The sequence below is a fragment of the Balearica regulorum genome, chromosome 12 (assembly GCF_011004875.1).
Source record: "Balearica regulorum gibbericeps isolate bBalReg1 chromosome 12, bBalReg1.pri, whole genome shotgun sequence".
NCBI classification, from domain to species: Eukaryota; Metazoa; Chordata; class Aves; order Gruiformes; family Gruidae; genus Balearica; species Balearica regulorum.
The window spans coordinates 14,722,392-14,736,337 of NC_046195.1; the positions used below are offsets into that span (position 1 = coordinate 14,722,392).

The 13,946-nt window shown below is 48.2% G+C and overlaps 1 protein-coding gene across 4 annotated transcripts in view; it reads right to left on the minus strand.

Moving 5' to 3' along the window:
• Positions 1-10,561, minus strand: part of MINAR1 (membrane integral NOTCH2 associated receptor 1) — a 40,602-nt gene extending 30,041 nt beyond the window's left edge. For 3 of the 4 annotated variants that reach the window (XR_012837436.1, XM_075764565.1, XM_075764566.1), the window contains exons 1-2: positions 10,380-10,561; positions 1,349-3,685 (exon numbers count right to left, since the gene is read on the minus strand). Coding sequence is in view for 3 of the 4 variants with exons in the window: in XM_075764565.1 (XP_075620680.1) it covers positions 1,349-3,646 (2,298 nt within the window). In the remaining variant the exon portion in view is untranslated. Of the gene's footprint in view, positions 1-1,348; positions 3,696-10,379 lie in introns of all 4 variants that reach the window. The other variant, XM_075764564.1, reaches the window with a different exon arrangement.
• Between the last annotated feature and the right edge of the window lie 3,385 nt (positions 10,562-13,946).

Below are 13,946 nucleotides of genomic sequence, written 5' to 3' on the forward strand. Positions count from 1 at the left end.
CACCTTCTCCTCACAACCAGACCAAAGAGATATTTTACAGACACAACTCCATGTTCACAATAACATGAACACAAAGCTGATGCAGCAGAGGAAATTTAGGTTTTGTACTGTTTACAGATTATAAAACTATTCTGAAAATTACCCCGACATCCAGAAAAGCCTAGCTGATCTGGAAAAGCTGACACACCCATGCAGACTTCTAGATTTCTGTTTCCAGATCAAATCTTAACAGGAAAACGTCTAGAGGGAAGCCCCTAGGTAGCACCCCCTTGACACCGCACCATCCACGGTAGCAATCCAGTGTCAGCCACGGTCTACTGCAGAAGTGAGGAAGGGACTTTGAAAGTCAGCATTTCATCCTGGTCAGATCAATGCACAGAAAAGCCAAGGTTTGGGTTTACTAAGGGTAACTTTCTTCCCCTTCTATAACCTACTAATAACCCATGGTTAATGGTTTTTTGTTCACCCAACTACACTTATTTCCATCAAATCTCTTTCTCTCTTTTCTCAATCCTTCTCTGCCCTCACTCCCCATCATAAGGAGGTGCAGCATGCCCATCACGTGGTCCTGATTGACGACGGAGCCGAAGGACACCCACCCTCTCCACTGTCCATAAAACAGACACAACTGCTCACACCATGCGCAGTTTCAACTGAGCAGCAACCAGAGCCCAGCGCAAGGACAGCCACAAGAGCTGTGCAATCCGTGAAGACAGCAGCGGGCTGTTGGGAGGGATGGGCAGAGTTTTTATAAGTGACCAAAACAAGACCACAGCTATGCTGCATTTCCTCAATGGGAGGTTTAAGAGTCATGTAAATGGCTGTGAAAGCCAGATATAGAGAACATAACTACAGTTTGCATCCCACAGGACACGTACAAGGATTCTTTTCTTGAGGGATTTGAATCCATGAATCTTTTTTGTTGCCTTTTAAATATGTACATACTTCTCTCATAAAAGCCATCACAATGCAATTTCAAAATATCCCTTCTAAAACATCCACTAGAGAATTTCAATTTTCCTCACACCCTTTTCACCAAGTTAATTACCCAGCTTCCTTATGTCGCCGCTGATGATGAAGAATACCATCATCTTCCAAAGATCTCACCCACGTGACTCCCCCTCCCTTTTCAAACAAGCAAAGTGCTTCTAAGGAACAACTTGACCATATTGCAGCTGCCAAGCAAGAATGTATAGGTACAAAATCACTCAATTATGATAACAATAAAGACAGGCATAATATGGCATGGCAAAGTATTGTCATACTCTGAGGCTTGTGATGACTGTGGAAGACATTCATAACTAGATTATTTTTAAGTGCTTATTATGCGAGTTAAAGTGGAAATTACCTCTTTAGATTTCCTGTGCCAGTCCTTATTCTCTCCTCCATCTCTCTCTTTCATCTCCTCTTCCGTAATGCCAACTTGGTTGGTGTAAGTAATAGCTCTCCAGTCTCGGGGAGAGTTTGAAATACTTGCTATTTTGGATTCAGTTGCACTATTTTCCTCTGTTAATGATCTTGATGACCTCCTAGTAAATAAACTTTTTTTTAAGGCTTTTACTCGAAGACTCTCGCTATTACTTCCACTGGCGTCTGAACAGCACCATTCTGGATTATTCTCTAGTTTGCCTCCATGAGGAGTATTGTGGCACTGAAATATCTGCGGGGAGTTACTCTCATCTGATGCAGCATCACTTGTCAAAGAATTGAGATCTATTTGTACGCTGACCTTCTCTGGCTGCTGAATTTTTTGATCCAACTTGCTCAATTTTCCCAGGACTTGGGAGATTTCTTCTCGAACGCCAGACAGAGATTCCAGTTTCTTCTCTATTTCGCCAATCCTCAAAACTAATTTGCAGACGCTCGTTTTCAGTTCATCATCTGTATTACTGACGTCTGCCCGGACCACTTTATCCAATTTGTTACAGGCACTCCCGTTGGAGATTTTAGTCAAATTGTGCTCAGGTGAGCTCTCACAGTCTGATTTATGCACCTGAGACAAGGAACCAGTACTGTTGTAGCATGAAGACTGCATCACTCCCGTCGACCCGCTGATACTCATGTCATCCAAAAACCGGAAAATGTCACTGATGTCATCGCTCACAATTTCAGAGTCATCATCCGACTGCTTAAGAGAGTGTCGCTCTCCGTACTTGGCTTGGCCCGCCGCACACAAATCCTTGCATTTCTTGTGGTCCAGAACTTGCTGCTCTGTTTGTGTCCCAACACTCGTGGTCCTGTCAATGCTTAAAATCTGAACAGAAGAACAATTAATGCTTTTATCTTTAAACTTTTTGACTGGCTCATGCTTCTCCACGTCTAGAATGGAAGGAATTTCCTTGGGTTTATGCCCATTTGGTTTCACAGCATAGTTTGCCTGCATAATTGGTTGCTGATCTTTTGTGTTTAGGTAGGACTGATGCCTGTCAGCTGAAGGAAAGTTTGGAGATGGGTTGTTTGAACTCTGGTATCGCGGCTTCTCTTCAGACTGCTTCCTATTAAAAAATGATCGTTCAAAGTCAGGTACCTCCTCAGTATTTAAACTCCAGCTTTTAGCTGGCCATGCAGTTTGCTTGGTTGGCTTTCCAGTCCACTTTTTGGTGTCCTGGGGCCCGAGAATAGTAGTTGGGCCAAAATACGTTGAAGCTTGAAGATCATCTAAACTTTCGTGCTTCACTCGTCTTTTGTCTGGTATAGGAGAATAAACTGGATTCAAGTACTGGCTGCTGTATGGCATTTCAAAGCTGTGGTTGAAGAAAGCCTGCTTAGAGCTTTCTTTCCTGTTCTGAGGCTCTCTGTGTCCATCTTCTGTTTTTTTGTTGGATGGTATTAAGTTGGGAGATATTGTAATCAGATTATGAAAATCTTCTTTGAATATATTTCTTTTCTGGACACACGACTGCATCACAAATGGCTCGTCATTTGAAATGAAGGTTTCTTTTATGCCTGCACTTATAGGCAAGGAGTCCTGGTCTGAAATAGATTCATTTTCAATGTTCATGGGGAAGTACGTACTCTGCATCTCGCATGGTGGAGACGTGGCGATGGAGTAGGACGCCAGCGCCTGTAGCCTGTCCAGAGAGGCAGCCCGGCCCTTCATCTCCTTATTAACACCAAGCAAAAAGTTGGGTTCTGACGAGGGGACAAACTGTTGACAGTCTTTGCAGTCCATCTTTCTGCATTTTGAAGACCTTCTCACTGGAAAGCCCCGGTTAAACTCCTGGTCATTCAGCTCGCAGTTGGGCACGCAGTCTGCCATATTGCAGATTTCCGTGTCAGATCTACAGGACTCGAACGACTCTTTCTTCTTCACTTTCTGCCTTGCAACTGGAAGTTTCTCCTTGGCCACTCCCCCATTCATTTGTATGAGGTTGAATATTGTTACTATATCTGCTGCAACCATGATTTTCTTTGATTGCTGATTGTTTACAGTGCATCTCATTTTGTCTTTGAACAAAGTCGCTGGGAAATTAGGATCCAGGCAAGCGGTGTAAAACAGCACACTTCTGAGCTTGGCCAACTGGGATAAATCAAACCTTGCACACAGGGACTTGCAGAGGTCCTGGTAAGAAACTGTATTTTGCTTCGTATCCAGCTCCTCCAAGATCTTCACTAGGAAAAGTGAGGATTCCTGGTTGGACTCCATGGCTTAAGTGTATTTTTTTTTTGTTTAGCCTGGAAACTGCTTTCCACTTCTACAGCAACACACAACAGCAAACAAAAAAGACTGTAAGTCATCCAGAGATAATATTCAGAACCTTGTAATTCAGCCACAGATGGGACCTGACTCCCCAGCCATGCAGGCAAGGGCTTGCTTGTGTAACCCATTCTCATGTTTTTGAACTCCAGGCTGTAATCCTAGCATTGATGAAATCAATACTGAAATGGAATCAGGATTTCATCCAAGGAGACTCATTTATGTCAGTGTCTACTAAAGGGAGCAAGTGAATAAACAGCAGAAGCTTTGGAGGGGCTGAACTAATGGCAGATATACAATCCCAGCCTGATTGCTACAGGGCTTTCACAGAATTTCTTACCAACTTGTGAGAGGTTGAAAGTACAGACATGTCAAATTGTTTGGCAATAATTCTAGCCCTAGCCTAACCAGAGATGATCTACCACACCATGACAAGCCCAGCTGTTTTCATATCTGACTGCAAATGGCTCTCAGGAAGATTTTGTGAGAATAAACTTCTGACATGTTTTTAGAAGTTATGTGAGCACATAATTACCATCTTGCTTATTTATTTATTATTTTCTCCTCTACTTTGAATTATCTCCTCTGGATACCATGACACTTTTTCCAGAAATACCTTTTCCTGAGTTTACGATTCAGGAACAGAAAAGCTGCCCAGTCCCATGTAAAAAGTCTCTGTGAGCCCCATTTCAGCTACAAAGTGCAAGATTTAGAAAAGAGCAGAGAGAGATAAACAAAACACACAAAAAAATATCCCACTAAATCTTGAAATCATTCCAGCAGATGCAAGAGGGCTGGCTGCCAATCAGGGTGAATTTGAAGACTGTGAAATATCAAGGACAGAAAACATCCTCTTCAGCGATGTGCTCCCAGAGATACTGGGGGAGTGCAGCTCCATTCACCAGCCCAAAATGACAGGGCAGAGGTAGAGAGCGAAGGCTGCACAGTTATGTGGATAACAAGACTAGCTCAAGCAAGCACAGCTAACACTAGCAAACATCTTGGGAAGGATATAAACCCCTGCGCTTTCAGAGTTGAAACCAACCTCTAGCTATTATGGATTAGGAAAGGATGTTGATGGGGGGCAGATTATTTTTCATCTGCCTACTGTGAGTATCCTTGTCAGTGTCTCTGCTGCTGGCTACTAGGAGAGAGCACAGGATGATGCAGTCTGCCAATTCCTATGTTTGGTCACTTTATCTTTGTTATTCTTACTGATAGGAATGACAAAAATATTTTGCCTTCCCCAAAAAGCTATGTTATCTTACCCATTCACTCCCACCCTTAGATTACCCCTGGAACTAGCCTCTCCACCTGCATCAAGCACAGAATATTCACCCAAATGGCAAAGCACAAAAATCGGGCTTGCAAGGTTTATTATTACTCATTTAAAAAGTCACCTCCCAGCCAAAAATCTCAGGACTCCTGAGCACCACTCCAGGAATACAGGGCTCCTGTTCCCTTTCTTGTAGCCTTTCATCTTGCCCTGACATTACACACTGGCGATCGTTCTCAGCACCAGAAGCCAACACACATCGGCTTTCATAGCAAACACCACAGTAACATCTTCCAGAGGGAAAAAAGAAAACCACCAGGTTGCCCATAAGAATATGAAAAAAGTCTTCATACCAACTTGGCTGTTTATTTAAGTAGCATCTTTCTGCTGCGTATGATCAGAAGCTGAGCAGCAGCAACGTGAATGTATTTCTGTGATTGTAAATACTACTCTCAGAAACCAATGGCTACAGGGATTTTCCAACACCTCCGCTGCACGCATGTTTGCTTTTAAAGCTCGTGTATTATGCATAGAAGCATAACTCTTCTGCTAACTGACAAAAGAGCAAAAATGTTACATTGCTCAGTGCTTGGCTGCAGAAAGTAAGGCTAAAAGCTGGAGGAGGATGCTTGTATTCCCTTTCTCTTTATCAACAGTGTATGCTCGGAGGCACAGCCCTTTTAACAGCCAGCTTTTGTATCTCACTGACATGTCATCATTAGAAAATTAAGCTCCCAAGCTAGGTCCAAACTGCTCTGTCTGCCACCAAAGCCACCAAGCACTCTCAGAGTAAACTTCACATGCGGGGCTCAGAGACTTTCCCAGCTGCCAGGGGACTGGCATTGCAAGTCAATTTTCTGCATGTTATAAATCTACCATTTGGGGCAAGAGTGGAAATCTGTCTTTTTGTCACCTCCAGGCTGAATACCAGCAAAAGCAACTATCTCCTCCCATTTATAACTTCACAGCTTCTTGCAAAACCCTCACCTGGCTATGCATTGTCACAATCTGACATACACTCTATTCTGTCTGCACGGACCTCCCAGCACCCCACCTTCTCCTCACTCACACTCCTGCTGAAATACAAAAGTAGCCAGTTTGCAATACCATATTTCTTAAAACTGTCAATCCATTTTGTTCCCTACCTTTCTGTCTTTATTCTGTGAGGATATCCTAGGTACAGCTTCTTGACATTTTTTGTTTTGTAGCAAGCCATTCTTAGCATGCCCCTCTCATCAGAGGTTTTAACTTCAATTCAGGTTTCTAAATTCTATGAATCTAGTAAAACTTAGGTGCAGCCTGATTTTCAAAAGGTGCTGAATGCTGACAAGTTTGGTAAGTTCAGTGGAAACCCTGCATACCCCCAAACTTCACATTATTTAGCACCAAGAAGGAGCCTTGGTTTGGGAACGCCAACCCATACCCAAGCAGTAAGGCACCGGCACTGACACACGGATCCCAAGCAAAGGAGCTCTGCTAGACCTGGTTTAGCTCAGCCTGGGACCCTGTGCTCCCAGAGCCAAGCCCGAGAGATGGCGGTCAGCTGTAAAGCAGTGAGGGGATGGGGAGGTGACAGAGGCTTTAAGATGAGGGCGACCGGGAGAAAGCTGAGCCTGCTGAGGTGGGAATTCGGCCAATTCGCTCAGTTGAGGCTCAGCTATGGGAGGTGGGAATTGCAAAGGCAGGTTGCAATATCAGATGTAGACCTTGAAGAAAACCAAGCTAGCTAGGAGTTGGAATAATTTCCTCTTCACCCCTTGGCTATTCAAAAACAGCTTTCTGGTGCGAAAGGTACCTTTGGTCTTCAGCCTGGACACAGAAATGGGTGCTCCTTTGTGCCAGAGCATCAGAAACATTGCTAGTGGAGCATGCAACAGATTCAGGCTGTGAAGAATAGGATGTATTACCCCATAAGGACAATATAAAAGGGCCTTGAAATCTTGTTTCCTGGGTCAGGGATGTAAAAAAACGGTGCCAAGTTTTTCAGTGGCACATTAAGCTCCCCTGTCTGTTGTCAAACCTCCTAACAGCCTGCGACAGAGACAGGTGCCTCTTGGCAAGTAACCCCGGGAGCTGCCACATCCAGGTGCCAACCACTTGGCCATGCACCATCTCAGCTGTTATGTCCACATTCATTCGTTATCTCTCAAAGCAGGACCAGAATAAACCTGGACGTGGCACATAAATGCAAAGCTCCAAAATAAGCACAGGAAGACCTTTTAGAGAGGGTACGGGGTCATGAATCAGTCAAAAGCAGAAAAGTGAATGAAAGCGCCCACAGCAAGAGCAGCAGCATGGGGCCTCCTCGGATGGCCTCAATTCCACCAACATCCTCGTACCTTACCTTCAATACCAGCAGCCACACGCACCCTCCAAACCACCCCAAAACTGACTTTGGTCTCCAGAGACATGGAGCTAACCAGACACAGGGACAGGATCTAGCTTATTTATCTTCAGCAAGACAGTCTCCGACCAAAGGAGCCACTTAACATTTTGTCTTTAATGATTTTTGTTATATTGACACCGAGAGGTTCGCTTTGACTCAGCTTCCTAAGATTCGACATTCACTGCTCTCACAGCACAATTATATCCCAGCATGGACTTGTACAGCATCATATTGCACGGCCAGTCGATGGGGTCTGACTCTCCTTGCACACAGATGAGCTCCAACCTTACCACAAATCAATGTCTTCTTGCCCAGCACCAAGAGCAATGAACTGAGCTCTCTTCTTACCATTAACCCACTATCTCAGCCTCTGGAGGAGAAGACCAAGAATATTACGATTGCAACCTCCATCCCTAGTGGTGCTTTCTGCTGCACAAAGGGAATATACTGTTCTATTTTCTGGTGTCTTTAGGAATCAATCCTCCGTACAACCTCTCCCCTGTGGTCCTCCACACTAGGGGAAGCCGTGTACTCTTTCGTGCAGCTTGCTTCACCGCAGAAACGCCAGAATGCACTTTCTCTCCTCACCACTTCCCAAATCAGTGCCAGGGTGGGGAGGTCCCCCTCACCTCCTAACTACCCTATAAATTCACCATCCACAGGAATTAATGAAATAAGTAAACTGCTCTCCAGTTGCCCTGCCCGCTTTCTCCTGTGGCACCTTCAGCCCAAACCCTGCCCTACTGCATGGGCTAAGGGCAGCGTACATCAGGGCAGGTAAATCCCAGCACGAGATTCAAGAGAAAGTCCCACCACTAGACTTCCCTGAGCAGCTGCAGGGTGGCAAGACGCCTTGCATGAGCCTGAATCGTGGCCACTGGCAGACAGACGTTATCTTCCTCTATTATTTCCTCCTTCATTTCCTTCCCTGCTCTTTGTGCCTCTGACATTTGCTCTCCCCATTTCCCAATATCCACAGCAGGTGCAGCTAATACACGGATGCGGTTGCTGGAGTCATCATTTCCCCTCTCCCTTTGATTTGCCAGCCGAGAGGGAAACAGCATCCTTGTTTTGCTTCCCCCCACGGTGACTAACGGGCCACCCTATAATACCATTACGGCGACGACAGACAGAGCAAGTGATCCTTGCATAAATTCCCCCAGAAAGAGCCAGCTACTTCAGCGCAGAAGAACATTAATATACAGCCTGTAATACGCTGTTTTACTATTAACTTGAGCTCATAAATCTTTCAGCCTGTCTTGCCAGCGCCAGATACTATAAAACAAGGCAGGCAACTCACGCCTTGCATGAAACATGTAACCTATTGAGATGGAATTCAGTTCTTGTTTTCTCCCATACTCACAAATCCATTTCTCTGTCAAAACATTAAGAAATTTCTGACAAACGAATGGACATCTCGAGCCCCATCTGGCTTCCACCATGCACACAGGAGCCGGCACTTGGGGAAACAATGCTGGTTTCCGCACACCTTCTTCCTCCTCCTCCTCCCCCTGCCTTCTGCTGCTCATTAAAAAGAAAACTAAAAAGCGCACTTTGGAGCCCTGCCCGCGCAACGGCAATCGCTTCTCTCCAGCTTTCATTGAAGAGGAAAACCCTCCCGAACAGCCCGACTCCTCCGGACCGTTCCCTCAGCTGTCCGGGAGCAGGGTGAGCAGGTAGGAGATGTGTGCTGGCTCCCTGCCTCGCTGGTGTGATTTTTATTCACTCCTCCAGAGCCGAAGGGGACAAACGCCTGCAGCCTGGGAGCTCACAGGGCTTGTGCACCCGCACTTGCCAGCGGCTCGCTGCTGTTCTGCACAGGAACACCCTCTGCACGCTTTGCACCCTCCCAGGCATCCCACCGCTAACCTCATCTGCGGTTCACCGGGGGGTTCGGTGGGAACTAGCACTGGAAGAAGTTGCTATTTTCTGGCTCTTATCTTGTGTGAACAAGCCTTGGAAAACCACGCTTTATAAACCCAGCTCCTTAACAGAGGGAGGCTCTGCACAACACTTCAGCCCCCCACCAGAATTCAGCAGTTTTTAAAGGCTCCCAGTGCATAAATTAATGGGGAACTTGTGGATAAAGGCAGCATACCCTCACAGCCGTGTCAGGGCTCAAGTCAAACAAGGTTTGCCATTGATTTTTCTTGCACAATAATATTAGGCAGATTATTCGCATTGTTCAGTTATGCAATCCAGGTTAAGGTGTCTATATGATCTGGAAAAGTGCAAACAATCATTCTAAAACTGTGCAATAAATTACTTGAATTATTACTGCATCATATGCTCTTGGTTATTCTTTGCCAACTATTGGCCCATACAAACACACATAAATACTGTCCTCTCGATACAATATTAGAGCACATCCAAGCCACATTTTTCCCGAAAATTTTTGCATAAGGAGACACCATTGCAAACACTGACAGATAGACACAAAAAGGTCTAATCGAGTTAAATGTGAGCAATTTATTCCATCTGTGGGCAACCTGGATTTTTGCATGGCAAACCTGTAACAACCCCACTGCCACCCCGGACCTGACTCCGCACAGACCAGCTTCCTCACCCTGATAGGTCCGGCTTCCCTGGTCCCCATCCCTGGTGCTCCCCATACCTCCAGGCTCCCCACTTGGGGTTTGGGGGCCCCTGGGCCCAGGCCGGGGTTCACCCCTTGCCCCCCTCCAGCTGCCCACAGGCAGATCCAGCTGTGCAGGACTGAAGTGGAGCTGCCCAAGTCACAGATGGAGTTTCGAGATTTTTGAGTCTTCCCTTTCCCAGGGAGCCTGACAAAGAGGTGGGACTACAGGGGCTGGGGGGGGGGTCTCTTACCTTCACTTACCCCACCTGCCCCCAACACGGCGGGGGGAGCCGGTGCTGAAGCCCTCTCCCCGGCACCCCCGGTCCCCAGGGCATCCCTGGGGGATGGAGAGCGGAGGGCGCTTGTCCTCGGCGCCCCTTTCTGCCACCCCCCCCCCCCCCCTTTGCACATCCGTGCCCCCCTCCCCGCACCTGGGGCTCACCTGGGGGCTCCGCCTGCCTCTTGCCCGGAGAGCGCGGCCGTCACGGCTGGTTCTGCCGCTGCAGCAGCCGCTTCCCAGCGAGGAGGAGGAGGAGGAGGAGGAGGAGGAGGAAGAAGACTCCGAGCCTGAACCCCCAGCAGGATGCCATAGCGCCGGGCTGCGCTGACAAAGGCGGCAGCAGGTTGGCATGGGAGGAGGGAGGGAAGGGAGGAGAGGAGGGAGGGGGCTGCACAGGCCGAGCCTCCCTGCGCCGCCCCCCCGCGCCCGCAGCCGCGGGAGGGGGCTGCCCCGGCCGGCCCCAGGCGCTGCGGCAGCGGGCGGCCGGTGGGGCTCGCCAGCCCGCAGGGACGGTACGCCGCGGGGAGGCGGGGGATCCGCGCTTCGGCTTTTTTAAATTATTATTGTTAGTGTTATTATTATTATTAGTGCGAGTCCCGGCCGCTCTCGCAGCCGCCAGAGCCGCGGGGGGGGGGGCCCGGGCCGGGGTCCCGGCGGCAACGACCCCGGGAGCTCCCCCCCCGGCCCAAGGCGCTGCTTGGGGTGGGGAGCAGCGCCTGGCTCCAGCCACACTGGCAGTCCCGGTATTTCGCTCCCCTGCACCCCAAATCCGGGCAGAGGGTGACAGCGGGGCTGCAACCTGGTGCAAAGGCAGGCAGGGGAGGGGGACACCCAGCGTGAAACGGAGCCCCTTTGCTCCTGGGGACATTGCACCCCAGCACCCACCCCTGCACGCCCACCACCCTCGGGGTGCAAAGGCCATTGATGCACAGGCCTTGCGCCGCACAGCTGCCCGCAGTACCTGACCTCCCATTAGGCCAGCAGTACCCTACCTCCCCTTAGGCAAGTGGGTCGTGCTCCTTGCAGGGATGGGGTCCGGTGGTGCGGGACGCCGGCGCGAGGTCCTGCATGGGCTGCGCAGCATGGGAGTCCCCAACTCGGGTGCACTGCGATGCACGTGCAGCACCGAGGCACGCTCGCTGCTAGTCCGGGCAGGCAAGAGCTTACCTTAGGTCAGAGCATTGCTTCTTTCCTTGCTGCTAGTTGACTTGCCATGCGATCCAGAAAATATTGCAGAGAGTTTTTAATAGAGGTGTTGCTGGGTGAATAAAGCAGTAAGATATCAAAGGCTTGACTTTTCGTCTCATTAGTACTGTTTGGGAAGTGGACTATCAGCTTTTCTTTCCTAGATGAACCAGTTCAAAGGGTTGTATGCACAAACACGTCATGGGCATCAGACTGCTATGGACAAACTGGTGTAAAACTCTGTGTTGTACTTACTGCGACAACCTTGGGAAGAGACCTCCCTGCTTGCCTGGGAGAAACAAGGGCTCGGGAGAGGGTTTTTATCTGAAACCCACTGATGTGCAAGTCCTTCCACTGACTTTAAAGAATATTGTGTGTGATTCAGTGTATATATAATATCTGTAAAGACACTTAAAGCACATAGCAGCTAATACAAGAGGACGAGATAAACATACATCTTTGAAGAAAAAGGTGTTTATACATTTATTCTTACCACTACCTAACAGCACCGAAAGACACAGTGTCCTTGGGCCCCATTTTCCATGGTTTTTTTTTCAGATTGCTTTACACTATAAGTAGCCATTTACTTGCAAATTGCATGGCTGGATGGTTTCAGCCCTACACCACTTCCTATGGAGTATGCCTTCAGGTCATCAGAATGGGCAGAAAAACTCTCTGTACCCTTCAGATTTGCAAACACCAGAGAATAAGTAGGAAACATTTCTTACCACTAGTCCACGTCTAGCTGATCTTACTTGATTTCGTCCAGGTTCTGATAGGTTTCCAGAGTTGGGTCCCATAGCAAAAACTGGTCCAGCTAGAAATTAGGGAGCATCATAAAGATAATAATGAGACCAATAATGTGTTCTCTGATTATGAAAGAGGATGTCTGATCAATGATCCCCTGATTGACAGGAAGTCCCCAACCACATAAACCTGAACTCCTGGGAGGAAACGGGACCATGCAGCTGAAACGGTCGTGTATCAGCCAGTGCTCCCTTGGCACACAGTCCTGGTGTGTGTTCACTGGCCTGAGTTGTAGCTGTGATATGGAACTGCCTCCTGTAAAAAGCCTGGTGAGGATCTGCAGTGATTTAAAAGCTCAAGGCTTCAGTGGAAGGGATGCTCTTCAACATACGTCCTTGCTCCTCCATCACATGCAGTGTAATTGGCACATAACATTGTTCCTACCACCCCCAATCTCTCAAATAGAGAGCAACTGGGAGCAGCAATGCCCCAAAGCCAGGCTGCAGCCAGGAGAAAGTTTGGTCACTTTGCCATTTGCTTTCCTTGCTTCCCCTTCAGCACGCAGAAATTACATTTAATTGATGGCAAGGGTTTCATTAGCTTTTTGTGGGCTGTGACTAGTAGCATATAATTAGGAATCACCTGCAAAAATTGGTTTGAAACAGTTAAACACGGTGCAGATTCATGAACACAAGACGTTGATTTTACAAAAAGACACTGGGTGATGAAGCCAGGATGAAGGTGGGGGGTCCTGGGTCCTCCTCAAGAGAGGAGGGGGGTCTTGGGGCTTGGGAAAACCCCTCCCAGCAACTCAGGGTGCTGCAGGTCTGCAGTGACCCCCCACCCCTTCCCTCACTTTCCCATCTGGACTCCAGTTCTCTCTGGCCCCGCAGACCAGGTTTGATAGCAGAGTCAGTGGGAATTTCATCTGAGGGGAGAGCACCAGATCAGCTCTCCCTGTCCCCGTTCCCCATCTAATTTTAGCACCACCATCTCCTGTTTCCCCTCCCCACCTTTCACTGATGTCTCTGCTTTGTTCTCCACTCTCCTCTTCCCTTTCATCTCCTCTTTCCTTCAGTCGCTGGCACATTTACCTCATCTGGCTCCCCCATAGCCTTCACCTTCTCCCCAGGCCTCCCATCTCCTCTGCCCTCCCCTTCAGCAACTCCTTCCAAATTCAGCTGGAGATGTCCCCTCAAGCCAGGGCTGCACACATCCACCTTCCCCACCTCGGCTGGCAGCACAGCGCTCCAGAGCCAGTGCCCAGCTCCTCGCAGGGGCTGCAATCTCTTCCCTCTGTAGCATAGCCCTAATATAAAGATATTTCGGCCCAATTTGCTTGCCTGGGCCAGAGCATATTCCTCATTCATACATGGTGCTAATCCCAGCTACAGAAAAATGAACGCATTGCCACTGCCTTGTCCTCTCTCACAGCAGCAATGGTGCTTTGTGCACGGGAATAACTCCCCAGGGCTGGAAACACTGAAGCTGATGGATGCTGAAGGAGAAGCTTGTGTCAAGGATGAGGTCTAGGAAAGAAAATCTGACTTTCATCTCTGTGACGCTCGATAGCTATTCCTCTGAAACTTTCTGGCTCCGTCTCCACGCTGGGGAGGCAGGTTTTTCCCACTAATGTCTTGGCCACACCCTTTTGCAAAATTTTCTTTCAGTTGCAACCCCTCTAGAGCAATGTGCATCCAACGAACCGTAGAAACTGCAGCAAGCCTGGGCTCAGGGCTCTGGCTTTGCCTTATCTGATGTGAAGTGGCAGTAGCACTGCACAGCTGTTACCTGCTC